This window comes from Trachymyrmex septentrionalis, unplaced genomic scaffold (assembly GCF_001594115.1).
Source record: "Trachymyrmex septentrionalis isolate Tsep2-gDNA-1 unplaced genomic scaffold, Tsep1.0 scaffold78, whole genome shotgun sequence".
In the NCBI taxonomy this organism is placed as follows: Eukaryota; Metazoa; Arthropoda; class Insecta; order Hymenoptera; family Formicidae; genus Trachymyrmex; species Trachymyrmex septentrionalis.
This window is the reverse complement of record NW_017305967.1, coordinates 28,508-52,159: the sequence shown is the minus strand read 5'-3', so window position 1 is coordinate 52,159 and position 23,652 is coordinate 28,508. Positions and strand designations below refer to the sequence as shown.

General features: G+C 35.5%; 1 protein-coding gene across 1 annotated transcript in view; it reads left to right on the top strand.

Moving 5' to 3' along the window:
• Positions 1 to 22,379, top strand: part of LOC108754173 — a 34,732-nt gene extending 12,353 nt beyond the window's left edge. The window contains exons 5-14 of the mRNA XM_018496294.1: positions 676 to 735; positions 6,084 to 6,228; positions 7,151 to 7,281; positions 14,748 to 15,253; positions 16,427 to 16,763; positions 16,875 to 17,290; positions 20,037 to 20,386; positions 20,797 to 21,107; positions 21,500 to 21,950; positions 22,038 to 22,379. Coding sequence (XP_018351796.1) covers positions 676 to 735; positions 6,084 to 6,228; positions 7,151 to 7,281; positions 14,748 to 15,253; positions 16,427 to 16,763; positions 16,875 to 17,290; positions 20,037 to 20,386; positions 20,797 to 21,107; positions 21,500 to 21,950; positions 22,038 to 22,314 — 2,984 coding nt within the window. The 3' untranslated portion in view covers positions 22,315 to 22,379. The remainder of the gene's footprint in view (positions 1 to 675; positions 736 to 6,083; positions 6,229 to 7,150; positions 7,282 to 14,747; positions 15,254 to 16,426; positions 16,764 to 16,874; positions 17,291 to 20,036; positions 20,387 to 20,796; positions 21,108 to 21,499; positions 21,951 to 22,037) is intronic.
• The last annotated feature ends 1,273 nt before the right edge of the window (positions 22,380 to 23,652 follow it).

Sequence of the window (23,652 nt, the reverse complement as noted above, 5' to 3'; positions counted from 1 at the left end):
CGGATTATTCAATAAGTAAACTCTTTGGACAACTGGACTATTTTTTCTTTTGTAGTTTGAAATGTCAACTTTAAGATATTGAAACATTTTTATTTCAAAGTTTTGCATATTCATATGAAAAAAGAGCACTTTAACTTTGATTGCTCCCTTAAAAATCATCATAATTCAAAGAAACTTAAAGCTGTCAAATTTTGCTCTGTCGAATGGTACAGTTTCTAATTTTTTTTAAAAAACATTATAGACATAATATAAATAGTGTTTTAAACGAACTTTTGTTTCAATCTAATATTAAAATGTATATATTTAAATTACAACACACTAAAGCGGGACGTTTCAGCTCCAGCAAGAATTATTGCTGTTTTTGTATCTGATAGAACATTATGTATCGTACGCATAGAATTTACAGCACAAATCTAAATTCTATCTCTGTCATCTATATGGTTAGATGTAATACATATCCAATAACGTAGTACTTGCTAGAAATGTGTCTATTTTAATTAATTTTTGTACTAGATAATTTTCGCTATAATTGCAACATCACTTTTTTGAGTGAACTCGACTGACAAAATGAGTCTGCTTCAGAATTTTGTTTCAATATCTTCCATCGATAGAAAAAAATATATGTGTTCAATTTATCACAAATTATACTACTAACATGATGTCTCCTTCGCGTAGGTAGCAGCTCCGAAACCGAGGACAGCGAGCAATACGTACCCGAATTCCATCAGATGTCAAGTAAGCGTCCATTCGTCAATATACCTGTCGTCCAATCCTATTGATTATTGCGGAAAGATAGCACGCATTAGTCGCATCGCGTCGTGTCGATACGGCGGCAATGTCTGATAATTCGTCCGGATAAATAAATATGAGATTGGAATCCGCGGAACAGGATTGCAGAATGTCAATCTCCGCTGAAATCACCGTTGAAATCGTATATAGTACGCGGAAGTGTTTCGCGCGTCGCAGTTCGGCTTCGAAATTGGTTGGAAAGTCTGTTACCGTACGCGCTGTCTGAAGATTTAAGACTAGAGATCCTATATTAGAGTCTGGCTACGAGATAAACTTTCGATTGGTTCGCCGTTTTTGTCAACTTTAGTAAGTCAGAACGTAACATAGTATAACTTGGAATGAGATAGCGTATATAAAAAGAGATTATATCTACATCCTCCTCGTGTTTTAACAGAATTGCAGAGCCTCGAGTCTCGACTAACAGACTCCCTAATCGAAGTCGAGGCACGAAAACAGTCACTTTTGATTGATCCGCTATGTTTTAACAATTTCTGAGTGAAAAAAAAATGAGAGGAAGAGGTAAAAAATAGAACAGAAAGAGAAAAAAATAGGAGACGTATGTCCTTCTTTCTCACGTGATTTTGATTAGCGACTAGAGAACCTGCATGCAAAACACGGCTTTTGTCCAGATTAGTATCTAGTCTAGACGAGAGATTTTTCAAGTCAGAGATCGGACGCATACATTTGATCCGTCACATATTTTTCAGAGCACTTATCATGGAACAAGTTGGAATGGATTCCGATCAGAATTATTTCCTAGATTTCTATTGTGTTTTCTAGGGAGAACGAAATAATTCCGAGAATTATGGAATTCATTCCGACATGTTCCACGATAAGTAACCAGAATCTGCTTAACCCTGCGGAACTGACAAAACGTGTACAGTTACTAACGTTGAGTCCGTAAGATTATATTAATTAATTTTAAGGAATCGAAATAACATAATTCGTATAAAAACTATAAATACTATGATATATATTTAATAGAATTTAATTCACAAATCTATAAATAAACAAATTTATAGATGTAACACTTGAGGGAAATTAAATTAACATTTTTAAGAGATAAAGAGATTTATAATTGAATGGTTCCAATAAACTCGTCAGCTTCGTTAAGATAGAAGAATAAGGCTGATGCATATATTTATCTCGTTCTACCTTAAGTAAGCCTTGAAAAGTATAATGAATCAAAACAATAGTGTCCAACCTCTAATTTCGAAGATCTCTAATCTAAAACCTGTTCTGAAAGGCACACGCATTAAAAAAGATCTAGTAATAATCTAGTCTAGATAATAGTATTACTGGTGGTTGTATTACTAAAACTTGAGGAAATAATTTTAATCAGATATATTCGATATGAAATGCAACTATATAGACGCTTACCTTTTTTCTAAATGTTATCTTACTTTTCTAATTATTGAGAGATTTTTAATATTGCTTCTATCAGCTAGAAAGCGAAATTTGCGCCTTCAACTTTTTTTTTTTGAGATTATATGACGCCTGTTTTTATGCATTTTTTACCAAATAATAATAATAATTATTATTATTATTATGTTTGATAGTGCTTATTAAATATTGCACTAATACGATAAACAAAAATAAGAAAATATATAACTATTACTTTTTTTTCGTATCGAAGACACATGTCCCGAATTGCCTCGACCAACGTCCTAGCAAATTGCTTTGAAAAATCAAGAGACCCGAATTTAAGTATATCCGGTAGAAATGGAACAGAGCGAGAGCGAGAGAGAGAGAGAGAGAGAGAGAGAGAGAGCCCTTTTGTGAATAATCAGAAACAATCTTATTAATTCATCGAACGACCCTTTCGCTCAATTTAACGTGTAACTGTTGCGTAATTGGCGAATCAATTAGCGACACGCTACACACCGCACGTGCATATTTAATTAACCGTCGACACTTTCCGCACGCGCGCGCGTTTGCGGTTTTCCCGCTCGACGACGGCCTTTTTGCACCCGTTCGCGGACGGACAGCGTTTCAATATTTTTTTCCGCTACGTAAATCGCGACTGTTAAAAGTCGCGGCGGCCTCGCAGCCCGTCGCGGCGAAACGCAATATCAGTCCCTTTATTAAAAATCGGCGAGAAGACGCCCGCGGGGCACAGTTCTTTTTAGCGTAGCGCAGAGAGCGGAAAGAATCAACACGGGGCGCCTCGGCCGATCATCGATATCGGATTACGCGAGTAAGCACTTTATATTAAGCCAGCGGCGATTCGTTCCGTCTTTTTCTCTTTTTTCCTCCCTCCTATCCCTCCCCTACCCACTCCCTGCCCCTCTCTCTCTCTCTCTCTCTCTCTCTCTTTCTCTCTCATTCTCTCTTTCTTTTTCCTCCCATCAATGTCGCTTATTAACGTCGCTATCGATACGCCGCGCTTTTTTCTGCAAATTATTATGATAAGCGAGGCAGATAGCGGAACGTGCGCCGCACATTGCCGACGCTCTTTCGAAATTCCATGTTAAAGCGCGCACGGGCCGCAGTTTACATTATTCCAGGGCGCAAAATTCGCGACGCACGATACGTGTAATTCAGCGTCGAGCAGCGTTGAACAAACGTATCGTCGAACATTTCAACCGGGCGAGCAAACACCCAGAGGGAATCGGGGGCTAGCTAACGTCTATATGCACACCAACATACACACATGCGAGCGAACGCGCACGCAATTCCCAGGCCGCGTATCTTTCGCGTAATATTATATGTAGCTTGCGACGGATTTAGGAAGAGATACATGCTCGTATGTACTTGCAGCCGTAGGTACTTATGTAAAACATCAACGAGACGGAGCGTCGACATCTTTGAACAGTGGTGCTTCGAAATTTCTTATGTTACTTAGACTCAATTCAATGAATAACGTTGGAAACATAATAAGAAGCATTAGAAATGTTAATGTTTCAATTTTAGTTTACGATTTCGTTTCAAGTACGACAAACCGAACCGGTTTTTCATAAGAACTACACAAATAATCTCAAAAAGGTAAATTTTCAGGAAATAAAAATGTTCTCGTTTTCAAAGCGTTCATTATATAAATGTGATAATCTCTATTTAGACATTTGATAGATATGTAAGAACAAAATTTGAAGTTTTGATATTCTAAGGTTACATTAAAAAAAAATGAAGTATTTTTAGACTCGTGAAGAAAACACTTCTCGAGATGCTCCAGTTATTGAAACTAATTTTATCCAGTAATTGTAATTAATATCGTTATATCGTTATATCAAATTGAGAGAACGCTCGCACGAAATTTGGGAAGTGCGAATCCCGATTGAGGTGATTTTTGTAATAAGTTATTTAATAGCATTTTTATTAAATTAACGATCAGTTAATTTAATTGTAAAATTACTGTTTGTTTATGATTGCGTTCAGATAAATCGAATCGGCACACAATCTATAGAATTGATAATTGTATTTGTATATTCACATATAAATATCCAGGGATGGGTAATAATTAAAGCGTTAACAGTTTAAAAAAACAGTTAAAAAGTTAATAACTTTTAACTTAGTTAATTTTAAATGCATTAATTTTTAATTTAATTTAGTTATTTTTAAACTTTAATTTATTAACTTTTTTTAAATTAAAAATTGTTCTACTTCTCTTAATATTAATTTTTTTTTCTATAAAGTTTTAAACATTAGAGAATTAATTTAAAAAAAGTTCGATAATTTTATGATGAGAGACTCTATAATAAGAGTCACACCATACGGTAGCTAGTTTTTATTGATTCGCTTGATAGGTTTTATCAATTCCCGCTTATACTTGAATCACACTAATTTTAGGTATCATAAATGTTATATTTCAGCAATATAAATATGAAATGAGCCTTAGATGAAGAATTGTTGTAGAATAGTACTGCATATCCACCCATTTCCTAAATTTTTACGTTTATCTTTGTAATAAATATCTAGTCGATGTAGTCGTAACATGCATGAGCAGTCATTTTAGAAGTTAAAAAAAATTAGATAAAGGTTATGCCTTATAGTGTGACTCTTATTACATAGATAAGTAACTTACATGTGAATATAAAAAAATTAAATTTATCTAATTATCTATATTTGTAAGTGTAAGTTAAATTTATCTAATAATCTAGATAAGTGATTACTTTAAAGTAACCTCATTATAAGAAAAAATTAGGATATTTTGATCTCAAAAATAATTTTTTTTAATTAACTTTTTTTAAACTTAAGTTAATCCAATCTTAACTTAACTTTTACTAAGTTAATTCTTTATTCCTTCACCTTTTAACTTAATTTTATTAATTTTATAAGCCATTAACTTTAACTTAATTTAGTTAAAAAAAAAATTAACTTATCCTCCTCTAATCCTGTGAATATTACTAACAATAAGACTTACTTTGATCAAAAAAGGCTTACTTCTCTCTTATTCGTCTTAAACGTTTCTCGGTCTATTTCACTTAATATTATTAATGATATTAAGTTAATGTTACAAATGAAGAAGAAAATATTATTTATAGTGTAAAATCATTCTTTTATTTTTTATTTATCAAATTTTATACATTATTACTCTTAACAAAAAACGTTTTTTACAAGAGTTAAACTCTTATACTTCCCGTTTTCTGTTTGATTCTGGAAAAATTGTTTACGATATGACGCTGATCGAAGAACGATGTACCATAATCCAGATTTTTTAAAAATAGACTTTGGTTCTTGTAGAAAATCCTCCAATTATTTAATTTATTAGAAAACGTACGAGCGCGCGTCTCAACATTTCGTTTTTTCTACGAGATACACAGCAAAGTCCCATTGAAGTCCCGCTATGGAAAATAATTATTACAAGATCTCATGGACGATACAACGCCGAGATAATTCAATCTATCCTGGCGCGCCGACGCGCTTCTTCCTATCAGTAAACTTCCAATGTTTACAAATACAATTATTGCCGGAGGCTTGTGACTTATGCTTCCCACGACCCCGGGAGCCTATTTGATTTACTGGGAGCATAGCCCTCGCCCTCGCGAAAATCGTCGGCACCCCATTAGACTCCACCTTCCCTCTCACGTGTCGTTACAGCGATGCGTCTTTACTTCCGGTACGACACGCGCCGTTATGTCCTGACGCCCCGCCGGTTCTTTTAGCTATGAATTGTCCGAAGAAAACGATCGTGCGCCATCCACTCAGTAAACAGTAATGATATTCAGCGCAGAGGGGCCTGCGAGACTGTAAAAGTTATTCCCGATCGTGGCATTAACGTTACGATAAAAAGGAGATTATATATGGCGAGAAGATCGCGACAATTGTTTCATACAATCGTTTCGCTTGCGTTATAGGTGCGAGCGTGAAGCAAGAGTCAAGCAATTGCACAAGAAACGGCGACAATGGCAATTACCATCCTCAGTATCAGTCTACAACGGTACCAGTCACGCACGGTCAAAATAGCGATTTCCTCGAAATCAACTCGGACCGTTGCTTTGAGTAAGTTCGAGATAAAACTTGTTCCCTCTTTTTGCAATAATAAAGTGACGCTACTTATAAGATACTTGCAACGTAACTGTATCTATAAACTTGGAGGAGCAAACTTTTAAAATGCGTTTTGTCGAAAATTTGTAATTTTCAGAAAACGAAAAAGAAAGAAACCACACACAAGAAAAAACTACGCACTTTATAGAAAGTAACAGTTTGTCAATTAGTAGGATGTAAAATATTAAAATTGCTTAACAATTGCAAAAAATGTTTAACAAATACATTTTGTTTGTTCCTGGTTAAAAAACATATAATGCACTTCGAAACGTCTATGTTTTTTCAGCATATAAATTAACGATGACAAAATGCTTTCTGAACATCTCAGAGTAGCTTATAATAAGTCATTCAACAGTGAACACTACACCATCTTTAACTAAAAAAACGAATTCTTGGACAAAACGCATTTCGAAAGTCTGCTCTTCACTTAAATTACTTCCCTCGCGAACAAGGCCTAATATATATGAAGCTTTTTTTATTAATAACCGTAAGCATGCTAGTTTTAAGCGGATTAGAAAACTAACTGCTAAGAAAGAAAATATAATTTTATATATTATATTAAGTGAAAAATTAACCTAATATTTGTTGATATTTTTTGTCTTTAATCTTTGTTATCTCAAATGCTAAAACTTTAATTTGTCGCGCTTTTCACTTATAAATCTTTTAGAGTGCTTTAAATACTTTGCACATTTTTTAGAACGCTAGCAGCTAAATATATAATTTATGACAGAATTACATTTTTTTAGTTTATTAGAAGACTAGCACGCTAATAAAAAGGCATCGTGTAAATCAGACGTAAGAAAGAAATATCCTGCGGTCCGTCAAATGCGAATCTGCGAAATTATGTAAAGTAAAATCTTGCGTGTGTTACTCGTAGGAATCGAAAGATAAACGGACCGTCTAGTAAGAGTACGAAGGACGTTGCGGTGAAGGAGGAACCGACGGACCGGAGCTACGTGGAGCCACTTCCTATAACGAACATATCATCCGCAGCGTCACAGGAGAACGGTAAGAGAGATTCGTGCAATGACACACGTTTAGTCAGTATCGAGAAGAAGAAAAGTCAGCGCGGTTCGCTGACTTTTATCTCTGTACGAAAATCCATCGCCGTGACAAATCCCAGCATAAAGGGATCCACGTGGCGCTATTCTACCCCATAGAGTCCATAAATAATCGAAGAGTGCAACGAGGGTACCGCTGTCCATTAATCGATTCGACTTCCGATTAGCTCTTTGAGAGCCCCAAAGCTACGATACAGCTCGATAATGATCGTTTCGCGCTGTCGTTAATTGTACCTCGTGTCTACTCTTTGCAATCGTTAAAGTTGTACTAACAAAAATTCAAGAAAGCCACAACGAATCGACGAGGAATACAGAAAATGCCGTTTAAAAAATTTGTTTTCTATTTATTATAAACTGCCACCTTTTGCGCGTATTGCCATTTTACGAAATATTTATCAAAGTAACAATTTACTTTTGTATGAGAACCAACATTTCTTGTGATCGTTACGAGGCTCACGACTAATGCAGTGGACTCATGCGTGACTGAGCATGCGTAATTGAATAATTAAACGATGCTTTCAAGTCAAAAAGCTATGGCGAGCGTCTTGTAGATTTCAGCAAAAGTTACCGAAAGAAAGAAAAGAGTGCCAAGTGCTAGAGATCCCGAGGGAAAACGTAAGTCAAAAGCTGTTTTTCTCTCGACCCGTGCAGTGCAGAGAAGATTTTCGATGCAAGATTAACAGTTAGTAATTACATCCTAGCTTGAACTCTTCGAGAATTCTTTTCTTATTCGTTAAACTAAGACTTCAGAAATTTTTAATAATACAGGACTTTTGTCATTCATTATTGTACACAGTAAAAAATATTTTGTATTTGCGCGTTAAAATCGATTCTTGTTAAAACTTTTCAACATTTGCTAGTGTTAAAATAATACAATTTATAAGTGAGTAACAACTAACGTAAAAATATATTTTAAAACGTAAATTCTAAGATAAATGAATAAAATGTATTAATTTAACATATAGGTAAATGTATATAGGTAATCTTATACAAGAAATACAAGCTTCCATACACTGCACATTACAAGTTATTGTTGGTGTTACACTTTTTATATTAATTTTTTATATAATGTTTGTATTATTTTCTAATGTATTCATTTCGCGTTAAAATAGCATAAAAATTTAGGTCCACCTAAAAAGACAAATTTTCTATTTGCGTAATGATTGCTAATACAAAAAGTAAATCTTATACTACAGCATTACTTATATTATAGAAAGAAGTATTTTGCTGAAGTAGTTCAAAAATTTAACTAGATACTTTGAGAATAATTTTATTGACTCATGAAAATAATTATGTAAAATGCTTAAACATACTGTTTTAAATGTCTTACAATTAGTAATAATGTAAAAAAATCTGATATTCTAGCAACTTGTTTAAGCGTTCTACGTAATTAACTTAATGGTACAAAATTATTTACAAATTTATATCTATAGCTATTTTTTGAAATATTTCAACAAAGCCGTTCTTTCCGTGTACATGAATATTCATTTGAAAGTTACGATTATTTTATTAAGTTATACTTTCAATCACGAAAAAGTGCGCGGGACATACAGTGCTATTAAGTAATATTGTATTTCAGCGACAATAATTATGATTTTTTTCTATTGAAATATTCCTGATCTAATAGATTGTAAACCAAAAGCGAAAATGCGCAGCACCACCCATCGCCGCCACTCGTCCCGTCTATAAAAGGTACAGTCAGTGAGGGGTTGCAAGCTCATGCTTTGTAATCAGACCGATTAGTCTTCCTTTATTCACGCACACATACAATCGCGAACCGAATCCTTTAGGAACTCGGTTACGCTATATATCCATGGCTCGACACTGTATACGCGATGTTGCCCGCCTACTACCAAGTCACCTGGGATTATGCTCGTGCTTCTCTTCGCGTAATTCTCCCTACCATTAAGCCGTTTTAATTATTTACACGTAGTTTAGGTTAATAATAGGATACATTCCCTATCGCCAGTATCGATATCCCGCAATCTACTTACGATCACTCAATTTATTTTTCAAACGGAAAAACCGTCTTGCGTTTTATCCGCTAAAGTGATTGAATGTTTCAGTATCTCCTATTTTTAAGTAAAATTGCATTAAATAAATTGATCGATCAAAGCGTGACGTACGCTTTATTTATTCCCGTTAAAATTTATTGCAAAAATTCGTTATTTGCACAGTCAAAAATATTTTGTATTTGTGTTAAAATTGATCTTTGTTAAAATTTTTTTAACATATCTGAGTGTTAATGTGATGTAATAGTTTTATTCAAATATTTTGTGTTAAATTGATATTCAACATTTCTTACAATTAGTGTTAAAATTAATAATTTGTAAGTAATTAATTTAAAAATAATATACTTTAAAACGTAAAATCTTAAGAGAAATGAATAAAATGTGTTAATTTAACATACTGTAAATGTTAATTTTACTAAAGAAATTATGCTTCCACAATTTAAATGCATATTATGTGAATGTTACACTTTTTGTAAATTTTAACATAATAATTATGTTTTTAATATATTCATCTTGTATTAAATTGCCATAAAAATTTGTATAGATCGTTTGAGATACGTTAAATGTGTTAAATTTAACACACAATTTTCAACTGCATAAATTTCCAAACGGCGGTATCGGCAGAGAAATATTTAGAAAAGATACGAGATAATCGAGATCATCTCGTTTAGAGGGGACAAACAATTCGGAGAGCGATATGTCCAGAGCGGAATAGTAATAACCGGTTAATGGATACCGATTGGTTTCGCAGTTCCACTAATTAATACGAGCAGAGGATTACGTGGATTACAAGAGATTGTGACGGTCTATTCTACCCAGAGTCACTCACGCTCTCGTATTCCGCGTACGCGGAAAATTCATCCGAGCGAAGCTTCCATTTGCATTCAGATCTGATCTTTGATTCACGTGTCGCGGTAAATATTTCGAGCGGGAGAAAAAAAAAGAAGTGTACCCAGGGCATGCGACGAGATGGAATACGCAAAACGATATATATTTTCCCGTATGCTCGGGAAAGGACAAGGTGAACTCTCGTCAGGTTTCGCCGCTCGTCAGGTGGGTGGAAAATAGAGCTTGCATTATTAACGGAGCACTATGCCGGAATTCGAGGATCAGCGAGGCAGAAGAGAGGAGAAAAAGCAAGAGAGAGAGAGAGAGAGAGAGAGAGAGAGAGAGAGCACGGGCAGAAAAGGGAGGAAGAGCAACGCGACGGCAGAATGCGCGTTTCTCCTCGTCTGAGAGTGGACGAGAGTGGAAGCCATCCTCTTTTCTGTAGAGCCGAGCCCACCCCGCCGCCACCGCCACACCAGCCGTCATGTTCCACCGCCCCTATGACCAGTCCTGAATTCAACCCTTCTCCAGCCTCCCTCGGTGGTGGTACATCGCCACCGGTTTCATCAGCTCGCGATTAATTTTAATCTAAAACCACCCGCAAAGCCTCTGGCCCGCGCTCTGGCTCGCAGGCTGAGGTCAACCCTTTCGCCACCCCCTAGCGCCCCTCTCTCTCTCGCTCTCTCTCTCTCTCTCTTCGCTTTTCGAGAGAGTGCCAGATTGGCCTCGGAGCTGTCGGTTCCCTTTCGATTCTCCATTCGAGATCCGAGTCCTCCGTTCGTCAAAACGCGAGTTGAAGCTAAGCGATCAGGCACGATTGACCTTCGAGTTTCTGTACCAATATTGTACTCGTTACGATATAGAATGACAGAAAAGTTCAGTCACAAAGTTTTGTGTTTATCAAATTGTTAATAACGCTTATTCACCTAAAAAACAAACTTTCGAGTATTAATTGTACCTTATTAAAATCAAAGTAATAATTAGCATTCAAAATAGCCATGCATCTTTAACTATAATACAAGCTTTAATGCGCTCCGAATACGTCAACGATGACAAATACGCCGCGTATTTTTTAATGGATAAATTCTCCCAGGTAGACAATGGTAGGGTCTTTAGTTTACCAATAATGAAAATCTTTTGGTGCAGTGTCTTTTCTCACACAGCATACTTTATTCAAGAGACATTCTAAGAAATCCTTAGGGACACCGTTTGAACCGTAAAATATTCCTTGGAGATCTGTGCTATGGTTTCAGTATTTAATAAAATCTAATTAATATTTCAGAATTCATTTTTTTTCTAATATACGTTACTGTGATACCCAGATGGCAAGTTGACATTATCTGATACTATTTGTTACTAATGTCAAAATATTGTTTTTGGTATCATTTTCTCAAAATTACGACAAATAACGTTATTCAATTCAAGGAATATATTGCGGTCAACAAAAATTCAAAATGATTAGGTATTTTTGTATGAAAATATTGATGTCGACAACGTAATCATTTTTTACTTATTGTTAATCGAAAAGATGACTTTGCAGTTGTCTCACAAATTTAATGTGCAAAAACACTTTCTAGAAGTGTGCAATGATATTATACTTCCCGCCATCCAAGATGCGTCTAATTGGGATAGATATCGTAAAATTTACTACGATATCCATCTCGACAGACGCGCGTTGGATATCAAGAAGTGATAGTTTGTTACCTAAGTAATAATTTGATAAACACACAAAACTTCGCTAAAACTTGCTAAATTTTTTTATCATCCTAAACAAGTTTAAGCTTGCAGAAATTTATTAATACAGATAAATAAAAAACGCGGATGAACGTATGTGTTCTTTACATTAATTCATGGTGATCTCTTTAAATCTTACTTGATACTGTGATAACAAACTTAGCAATCATCGAACACATTTTCGTAGAGTATTTCTCTTTCCATGATAGGACTTAAGCACGAAGATGATCGTATATCTTAGGATAGATTTACACCCTTGCTTTAAGAGGCCTTAAGTCATAAGTCGAAAAAAATTAAGTAACAATAATTTCTGTCTTTAAACTGTTTTTGTGTAGTCTTTGGGCTTTAACTGTTACACTTAAGCGAATTGAGCAAAACCCAATTCTTACGGTCTAAAAGCGTAAGTTCTATGGCCGATATATTGTCACTTGCAACTTACAACTTACGGCTTACGGCCTTTTAAAGTAAGGTTGTGGACTTAGGGCCCACAAAAAACTACGGCACACAAAAAACTTAAAGCAGTAAGAGGTAAGCAGTAAGGAAATCAACATGTTGGATTGGCTACTGCTTATGTTATGGCCTTACGAACTCTGCTGGCATTGGTCGATTCACTTACTCTTTGCCTTAGGGTTATGGCACACAAAAAAAATTTAACTCACTGTGTCTGATACTGACTGGCCAAAATATCGAGAACCGGTTTTTGAATAATTCGTAGCAATGTTTGCGATATAGTTTGTGATTTGTGATCAGGGTGAGCGTCCTTATTTTCGGGACAATCAATTACAATCTTAAGGATTTTGATAAATTAATTTTTCATATTCTCTATTTCGATATTTCCATTATTTTTTTCGTTCATTTTTCTCTTTTCTTTTTCTTTCACCCTTTTTGGCGTTTAAATTCTCGAAGTAAGGGAGCACACCATGATAGGATAATTTTTATTCACAGTTCTTATGTTAATTTGTGTTGTCTCTGAGGAGGGCTCAAAAGTGAGCCGAAACATGTAAGCGCGTTTTAGTGAATAAAGAAGTTTCACACTTCATAGATATATTATTTGCGCGACGTCTTCTGCGCTTGACTCCTACTGCGATCCTTCCCAGTTCTTTGATTTATAAGGAGTCCTGGTTAGTGATTTTGATTTGTTATACGAAAAAAACTTAAGCAGTAAAACGTAAGTAGCAAGCGAATTGATCAATCACAACCATAACATAAGCAGCCAATCTAACACGTTGATTTCCTTACTGCTTACGTCTTAAGTTTTTTGTGTGCCATGGCTTAGTAGAATGTAAGTCGTAGTTACAAGTTGACGCAAAACGTCGTTGCATTGACCTATAATTACGACTCACATTTCACTCACATCAGTTACGATCATCTTTGTACTGAGGCCTTAAACGATTTGAATTAAACTGAATTAAATTTACGTGACTTATTTCTATCTACGCGGGGATAGAAGATTCGAAAAATATTTTACCGATCGTATCGTCCGGCGGAAAGGGTCACATCGCTTCCTCATATTTTCGGCGTCGCTTCCGATGGCCTTCGCTCTCGCCGTCGGATGCATCGTGACGTCGCTGTAGCAACGTTTATCGGCGCTCTTCTCGACCGCTCGCGAGGCTTCTCAATTTTTCAATATTCCCTGTGCGCGACTTGGAACGTAACCGGATTACGGCTCGAGAATGGCTCTTTCGGTACTGCGACGTCGATGGGAGGGTTGGCGGCAGCAGCCCCCGAGAGTAAGAGAGGGAGAGAGAGCGAGAGGAGCGCAGCCCGATTAATATACATATCGCGCGAGCTCTCGGCTTTCGATATTTCAGGGGGCACCATTGCGCGCGGGTTCCAGCCCCCGGTGGGCTTTGAATATCCACCAATTTCCTGCCGATATTTGTGTGACGAGAGCGTTTCAACCGGTCCGGTGCGTGAGTGCAATCGGTAATACGGAGCACGCTTTATGTCCTCTCGAGAATTTCTTCCTCGACTCTTTCCTCTTGTCCGCTCTTCTCTATCTCCCACCCTCTACGCGGAAAAAACACCCGCGGATAATCCGATGCTTTTCCCGCGTCTTCTTATGTTGTGACGCCTTCATCTTACGAGAGCGATTGCAGAGGTCTTGGGACTTGAAATATTTTTGTACACGCTGAAGTATAAATTCACCCTTCGTAGACTTAATTACGTATATCGATAATATTATGTTTAGATTGCATTTACTATTGTACTGTACATAATTGGAAAATTTATGTTTTTAATTAACATTTCACGTGTCTCAAATGGTCCACTCAAATTTTTGTGTTAATTTTACATAAGGTAAATATGTTAGAAAATAACATAAATATTATGTAAAAAATTAACACTGACATTGCAAGCGAACTGTGAAACATATTTATTAAAATTAACATTTATACTTTACATTAACAGAAATTTAAATTAATGTTTATAAATAAATAAAATTAACATTTATAATTTGTTAAATTAATATATTTTTCATTTATCTTAAAACTTACAATACATTTTAAAATACATTATTTTTCTGTTAATTGTTTATTTACTCATAATTTATCTTATTTTAACATAAAATTTTCAAATAGCACAATATTATGTTAAAAATATTATGTTAAATTGCTCGAATATATATGTTAAAAATTCAAAGAGTGTAACAAAGACCGAATTATATAACACAAATATAAACTGTACATTACTGTATGGAACAAAATATGTTAAACAAAATTAGTCGAAATAAAAATATCGAACTTCAAGAACCGAGGAGAACGAACGTCCGCTAATCTAAAATCAAATTATCGCTACACAGACAATAGTGATTTTAGAATCACGCTGCGTCTTCTTACAGCGAACAACCTAATTTATCCACAACGCCAACAGTACGGGAACGTAACAAGAGATCACAGAGGATCGTCACCGCCACCCAGTCGTCCAGCCAGCGCTTCTTCCTCGACTTCCCAATGGCAGTCGACCTTCTCTGTTTCCTCCGAGACCTTTCTGCAACGACAGGAGAGCTGGAATTCCGAAGCTTACGCGAAAAGAAGCGGCACGCCGACTTGGACGGAGCTGGGCACGCAATTAGATCCCAGGAGCTCTTGGGATCGACAGAATGGGTGTTATCAGAAAAAAAGCTCGCCCATTTCGACTTGGAACCCGGACCATATTAACAAGAGGCCGTCGTCTGCGACCGGCGTATCAGCTTGGAGCGACGTCACTGTCGGTTATCAGCAACAGCGACGTGGTTCCCTGCAATTGTGGCAGTTCCTCGTAGCCTTACTCGATGACCCCGCGAATGCGCCTTGTATCGCGTGGACTGGACGTGGGATGGAATTTAAACTAATCGAGCCGGAGGAGGTTCGTAGAAAACGCTTTTGAAAAATTATTTATTTAACTTTCCAATAATTAACCAAGTAGATAGGTAAAAAAAAGTAATTAAAGGAAAGATTTTAATTTAAACTAGTATATTATCTTATTTATTCACAATTAACTATTTATTCGATGTCATAAAAAGATTTCGACTATATTAAGATTTCATCAGCCTGATGACAATAACATGAATTTAAATTAAAACATAATGTTTAAACATTGGATAATTCTAAATTTGAAAGATACGAAACATAAAATCATGTCGCAGTTAAGTATAATAATTTTGCAATACATCGTCTAAAAACTATCGAAACTATTTCTTCGTTGGACGCCGAGAAAGAGCGGAGTCAAGATATAAAATTGTGTGAAGTCGAGAGACTTTTTATATGTGTCTCGATATGTATATGAATATACATAATGATGAGAGCTCGTGTTATACTCAGCGCTAACAGGCAAATGTCAAATTAACTTTTCAACTTGTACAATAGCTTCCTCACTTTAAAAGTGACACAACTTAAAAAGTTAAATTTCTCAGGAAAAGGGAAAAACTATTTTGACAGAAAATTATAGACTTATCAAAAATATCAATTATAATTTTTAAGGATTGTAAAATGAAAATGACAAAAAAGATTTGATCATGTTAAGAATATATCCTTTTTGAGGTGCGATGATTTTAACATAATTTTTTAATGAAATTAAGTTCACTTTTAATAATTGATAAGGTGTTTATTGAATTCATTCATGGTAATTCGAAGATCACTTGTTTTAATTGTATTACGTTTTTGAAATAAAAGTACTAATTATAAAAAATTATAACTTTTTTATACGTGATAACATAACACAAACTATAGAAATCAAAGTCTTAAACGGTCTAGCTGGATCTTAAATGCTTGTATGATTCTTGTGTGAATTTATATATTACGTACGTAGTCCGCAGAAACGCGCGCCGAAATGATGTTTCAGTCTTGAAAACACTAACCCGACTAAACTACCACAGTAATATCACGAATTAAATTGACCAGCAATTTAACAAATATTTAATGCTTATTCGCATCTTCGAAACGATCTTAATAATGTTGAATAACATATTAAAATCTGTAAATAATGAATTCCTTTACATGTCTTTTATCAGATACTCGTTATATATGTTTCTATTGGTAGGTGGCAAGAAGATGGGGTGTTCAGAAAAACAGACCGGCTATGAATTACGACAAGTTGAGCCGTTCGTTGAGATACTACTACGAGAAGGGCATAATGCAGAAGGTCGCCGGCGAACGATACGTGTACAAGTTCGTCTGCGATCCGGAAGCGCTCTTCAATATGGCGTACGGTACCGGCGCGTCTTCGGGGATTAGCGGAGAAGTTCCAAGTAGTATGGTACGGAGCCATGCGGTGCCCGGGAAAGGAGCGGGCGGCAACGAAGTTCCAGATTTGATGAAGCATCCCGCCACGGGGTACAGCGACGCGGTTTTCGCCATGTATTCGAATACCGCCGCAGGTATTAGACTCCATCGACATTAATTATCCCATTATTTATATCAAAACTGTGAAACGCATTTAATTGCATTGAAGTACAAGAAATTAATAATTCATTTGAATTTTCATACAGTGTACGGGTCTTCCAGTCTCCATCATTTGCATCAGTACCTCGGGGGTAACGAGGGCTTCAAAGCGCCGTCGAGCAGATATCACCCCCATTATCCGCATCAGTACGGCAGCAATCACCATCACCACCATCATCATCCGGCTCCGAGCTACACCGAGACCTTCCTGAACTACAGTCGATTGTCATCACACGAAGCTGCATTCGATTCGAAGGCACATGAACTGCCAGCGAGAGATTCGTATACTCAAGAAACAGAGAGTACCAGCAGGGAACGGGAACCCGTATCGATACCCTACGACAACGTGCAGAGATCGCAATTACCGGCCTCGACCGTACCGTCGCAATCCTCGATACTGGACGGCGCGGCGAGCTCAAAGCTCGAGCAAGCCCCGTACACGTGTTTAGGCGTTGGAAGTTGCGTCTGTTAAATAAATGTGATCGAATCTGTTGTTTGCATATTATTCGAAGGAAGATCTCCTATCGGTCATGCTTGACGATTCAAACGGAGCAAGGCTCTGAGTCGTACGTACGTGGTATTGTAAATAGCACTTATTTTTCCGCGCCGATTTATCAGACTTCCTGGAGATATAGATTAATAAATCTATTTGAGTGCAAATTCTCCAATTCGTGTCAATGCGTTATCTCCGATCGTTACTGAGCGCGTGTTCTAGTAGTTTATCGCAGTTGTAATTTATTTTATAAATATTAAATAAATCTTATCAATAGGACGATTATTAAAAATATGATACATGACTAGCACTTTTTATTTACAACTCGACAATTAATGACTCATTAAGCGCACTGAGAGAAAAAAATGATTGGAATAACCATAATTTAACTATAATTTATATAGTCATTTTTTAGGATAAACCATAAATTTATAATTATTTTAACCAGATGAATGATGATAACCTGAACATTGAATTACGATCGTAATATGTATTTATTCAACTAATTGTATGGTTATCTTACACATAAATCATATAGTAAATTATACTGCAAAATGTTGTAACTATACATATTAGATTATTGTTACTAACATTATAGCAGATAAAATGATGCTCCCAACCATAATTATTTTACCATGCAATTATAGTCACAAATACAACATATTTTTCTCTCAGTGCGTAACTAGAATAATGCGACTTTGGCATAACATGATTATCCCACATCTGTCTCGTTAATTAAGAGCAGAAACTAAAAAATAAAAGCGTAAATGGAGCGAATGCGGCAGCTGTGGAACTTTACATCATTTCGCGCGTTGCAAAACAAGAGCTCGCAATCCCAAAAAAAATCGACAAATATTAAGTCATAGGATGGATCATCCTCTTCACGCGTCCTCGATGTGATGTAAATGCGCAATCGCGCATGTATTTCGGGCTCTGACACATATGAATCAAGCGTGTTTATATACTTTATATCGATCTCTCGCTTTCCCTCGCTCACTTCGCCAGTCGTCCTTCCTTAACGCGCGACGAAGCTTTGCTGACAAGTATAAACGGTGACTTAAGCCGGCTTGTAGTCACCGCCAGCATTGCGATTCAAAAACTACTAAGAACACTTCACGAGCAGAAGTAGCATCCGAGATTTGTACGAGTGTGATAATTCGAATTTGTGCTTAACTTGAGACTGTACAATTATTCAACGCAATTAGAAGCAGTGAAATTTTGTTGGTAAGTATTTCTGTTATTTCATCTATCTTCAGTCACTTTTTCGTCAGTATTTTATTATTAAAAAAAACTTTAATAATATAAATTATATATTTTCCTAATATTATATGTATCTTTAAAAGAACGATGAAGTAATATTATATTACTTGAAAATATATCCTTCAAATGCAAATTTTGAGAAGTATCTCTGTTTTATTTAAACTTTAGTTATTTTTCTGTTAGTCATTTATTAACTTCAACATTAACCGGTTTTTTGCTAATTTATATATATATCTATACATATATCTTTTTGATGGACAATAAAGTAACGCCAGTGACTAAAGCATCTGTCAAAAGTAGTAAACAAAATTGTCCGGTTTAAGAAAAACTTCGCTTCATATCAGTTTTAATAATAGAATTGAATGTCACACGTCGCTCCAAGTATGTCGCATTTACGACAAACAGTGGTTGCCAAATGTAATTATTGAATGGCTCGCAATCGTTATTGATCCCATCAGTGTTATATATATAGCTTCCATAATCCGAGGACTACGTCAACGGTAAAATTGACATACGCTCTTCGCATTCTGATTGACTGTCTCTCCGCCTCCGGGCGCATCCTCTCCTGATGATTGGCTGTGCCGCTCCGAATCGATTGCTTCGTGCACATCGCCAGTTTCCCGAAACTAACTTTAAGCGATGTCAAATACCGCTAACGCGTAATTCATCATTTCCACGTCCTTATTGAGTTCCTAGTGGTGACAATCGGAAGCGATGAAGCGATTAGCAATAAACGCGCGTAATCGCGTTACTCCAAAATCGCTTAATATCTATGTTACTGATGAATAATTCATATTCGCGCATTTTCTACATTTTTTTTCATACGATATTTATCATACGGTATTGAGAATTGAAAACTGAAAGAATTAATAAATGATTCGTTAAGAATTGAGCGGAATAAATATAATAATTGAAAGAATTAAGCGGAATAAATAGAATAAATTGGCCCCAAAGATAACGAAATAAGAGACGTATAAAGTAGTGTAGATACGTATATTCCTCAACTTCCTAAACTTTCTCGTTAGAGGGATGCTACGAGAATGAGTTTGAAAAATTATATAAGATTTGTTCGCATCCGCATGCTCCAACATGCTCCAATGTGCTCCTGTTATAAGCACATTGTGAGCTTCTACTCACTTCAACGAGTGCGTTAGAATGAGTAAATGCTATAGTAAGAGCATTTTAGAGCATGTCAGAGTACGCGAACAAACCTATAATGTAGTTTATAGGAGTTCGGGAAGAGCGCTATTAGTGTCATTCTATTCTCGTTTTACGTCTAATAAACAATAAAGATAGAATGACAGAAATAATAGCGTTTTCTTGAACGCACCATATATTTCACACTCGGTTATACCAGAGTGCAATAAAATAAATGAAGAAAAAGTTCCAAGTAAATACAACTTTTTTTTTCAGATGCTATGTGATTACTAATGCATAAAAATTTTTTTTTACTCAGATCAAAATGGTGAAGACAAAATCCTCAGAACAGGAGGAAGAAGGCATGGGTTTCAAGAATAAGCAAAAAGCGTTGGATACTCTGAAAATTTTGGACGGTCGTGATATCAGTTATCAATATCATGTAATCACGAGTTTCGTCAGTCGCGCAAAAAGAACGCTCCAGATTACGCGGGACGAAGAGAAACTGGCGAATCTGCGTGACGCTCTGAAGGTCTTCGAGGATTGGGTGGCAGATTACAAGGAGAATAATCGAGGAAAAGAGAATCTCGCGTATCTGCCGATCGAGACGATCAAGGCCTTCCGCAGCCTCGCGAAGAAGTACGACGTGTGGGACGACGGATTCTTCAGGTGAAGACCCAGATAGAACACAGAAATCATAATAATTATAAGGATGTCATCATGACCTTATTTATCACTTATAAATTCACTTATAAATGAAATTCTACGGTATTGTTCTCATACAGAACTTTATTTGAGAAACCTTCTAGAAAAGTTCTTAGGATATAGGAATGTTTTTCTGCACGTCTTTAGGACGTGCCTTGGAGATTTATTGTACGAGGATTATCCAGAAAGTAAGTTAATAAAAATTTTCGCTAAGTATATACTTGTTTTCTTTTTCAACATGCCATCAAAACTTACTTTCTGGAAAATCCTTCTACAATAAATCTCTATCATGACTCTATATGTGTTCTACCTGACAAAGAATTATCGCAAAGACCCGAAGCACTTTTTAGTAAGCTAATATCAATTTTCTCTAGGGCATATATGAACGAGAAGGGTGACTACAAAAGCCTACGCAACGTGAAAGTTTCTAACGGAGACACCACATGGGACATCGAGAGAAACAGGCGTCTGAAGGAGATCATTAACAGGATTAAGAATGATCACGTCCAATGGTATGTGACGGACGTAGGCGATTTTCGGGGATTACCGACGAAGGAGCATGTACGATGCATCGTGCTCGGATACAGTCCTGATCCTGCGAAAGTGAAAAAACTGGCAGTTCAAGCGCGCGAAAAATTCAATGAAGAAGATGATGACATGGACGTGGAGGAAGAACGAAAACCTGGTAAGTTTTTTTTTTAATTTTTGTACGAATTGGAACACTTTTCAAAAATACTGAGAAGGTCTTTTCTCTGAACAGCTTTTCTCAGAATTTTTCATTTATGTGAATTCTAAAATATTCTAAGATTTCTTAAATTTCTCATTCTATAACCTTTCAAAAAATATCTTAAACTTTTTCAGATTTTATAAGACGTAAACTTGTAGAATGAGAAATCTGAAAAATCTTGGAATATTTTACAATTCATGGATATAAAGAAATCGAAAAAAAATGTAGACTCTCTCAGTATTTCTGAAAAGTGTTTTAATTTATATTGAAAACTTGAAGAATTTTATAAAGTAATAAAATTATTTTAAAATTTTGAAGAATTATATGAAAAATTATTTTTAAAAATTCAGGCAAAGGCGCTAAACGAACTCGCGATAATTCATCGAGCAGCGATAGCGATAGCGATAGCGATAGCGATAGTAAGCCGGAGAAAAAATATGCAAAGCGTTCGTCAGAAGCTGAAGAAAACGAAGAGAACGAAAAGAAGGAAAACAAGCTGAGTTTTAAGGACAAGGACAAAGCCTTGCAAAGCATCAAGTCTTTGGAAGGCAGAGACATATCTTATCAGTTTTACGCGATCAGCGGACTGGTGAAACGAGCTGAGAGAGTAATATCATGCACAAAGGATGAGCAGAAGATCAAAAATATGCGGGAAGCTATCGAGATCTTTGAGAATTGGCTCACCGACTACAATGTGAAAGGCCGATCGAAGGAGAACTTCAATTATCTAACGATCGACATTGTGCGAGCCTTTAAACCTCTGGCTGAGCGGTACAATATCGAAGACAACGGCTTCCTCAAGTGAGTCTGTGATAAAAATATTTGAGAAGAGGTACAAAATTGGATGAGATTAAATTTTATTGACATTCTTATTGTTTAATTTTACAGGATTTACGAGGAGGTGAATGGCGACTACAAGAAACTCAGGTCTGTCCAATTTCTGGAATCGAACGTTACATGGGATGTGAAGAGAAACGAACATCTTCGGGATCTGGTGAATTGCATAAAGGAGAAACATATTCAATGGTTTGACACAGACGTCGAATTTCGAGGTTTGCCTACCGCAGAGCACACCCGATGTATCATGTGGGGCTTCAGCCACGATGTCGCCAAGCTAAAGAAGCTACTGCCCACATTAAGCAAGAAACTTGAACCTGCTGATTAACATTATGATTTAATATACATTAGATTACTAGAGCGTCGCTTTGAAAACCGATACGTTTCCATGATTACGCGTGCGCGTAATAAAAGTGAGAAAAAGTATATTGTTGCACATTCGTATTTTTTTATACGTTACACATTTAAATGTTAAATGTTTTACTGTGGTAAATGTTTTTTTCACATATAATTGTACAAAAGTACACGTGCATAAAACATTGCATATTTTAAGGATGTGCATAATATTTCATAAAGAGTTAAAAATTAGTAGTTAGAAAGGTCAAAAGACACGAGCAATGTTTATTAGATCTATAAAAATAAACTAGTTTATTATAACATACATTGAATTAAAACTAGTTTCTTATCTATAAATTAATCGGAAACATTTTGACTGTACTAAGTCTTCTTCAGTCCATAAACAAAAAATAATTAAACATTGAAAAGAAAGATACAATATATTAAATCAAGTCATATCACAGGTTGAACACAATACAATTAGAAAAATGAGCGCTAGCGTGACATGACAGACGAGTGCCACTGAATTAGTTAATTTTGTGAATTTTGTCTTATAATATTTATCATATAATATCTTATAAAAGTACGAAGTTATATGCTTCTTTATGCAAATTTTCAACCCGTTTTTACCAAAACGTAATTACTATAGTATGTATCAAAGTCTCTATAAGTACTAGCAATTATAAAGACTTTTAATAAATTTAATCTTTTTTAAACATATATTGTCAATTTAAGGTATAATTTAGCAAAAATGAGTTATAGAGCCGTTTGTAGAGGAAACTAACATTTGCCGTAAATGGAAGGTTTTTTTAACTAAAATTTAATTGTAATAATTTGACAAGTATGATTAAAATGAGTTCAATTTGAATTAAAATTTTATATTAAGATCTTTTAAATTTTCAATTTAAATATGAAATAACAGAGTAAAACAAAAGATAGGATTAGTATAGAAGAGACTGGAGCCAGTTGTCATCGTACAGGGAATGTGATTGTCAAAACGCTTATAGGTAAGTAAATCAATATATGTAATGTGACTAGATTCCGATTTCGGCGGGATAGTCTCACTGTTCCAAACATGTTAAATGCCTCGATTTTAACAAAAAGTACCAAAAAAGTCTTGCTGAAAAATATTTCATATTTTGCCAAATCATAAAATATGTATTATCACTTCCAAGAAGTAATGCAGCAGTTGAAAGAATTTTCTCTGTAATGAACGAAGTATGGACAGCAGAAAAAAGTGAACTTTGAGTTTGTATTCTAAAATTAATTAAAAGCATATTAACAAAAATTTATTTTGATTTCAGTTACCAAGAATTTTATATATTTCTTA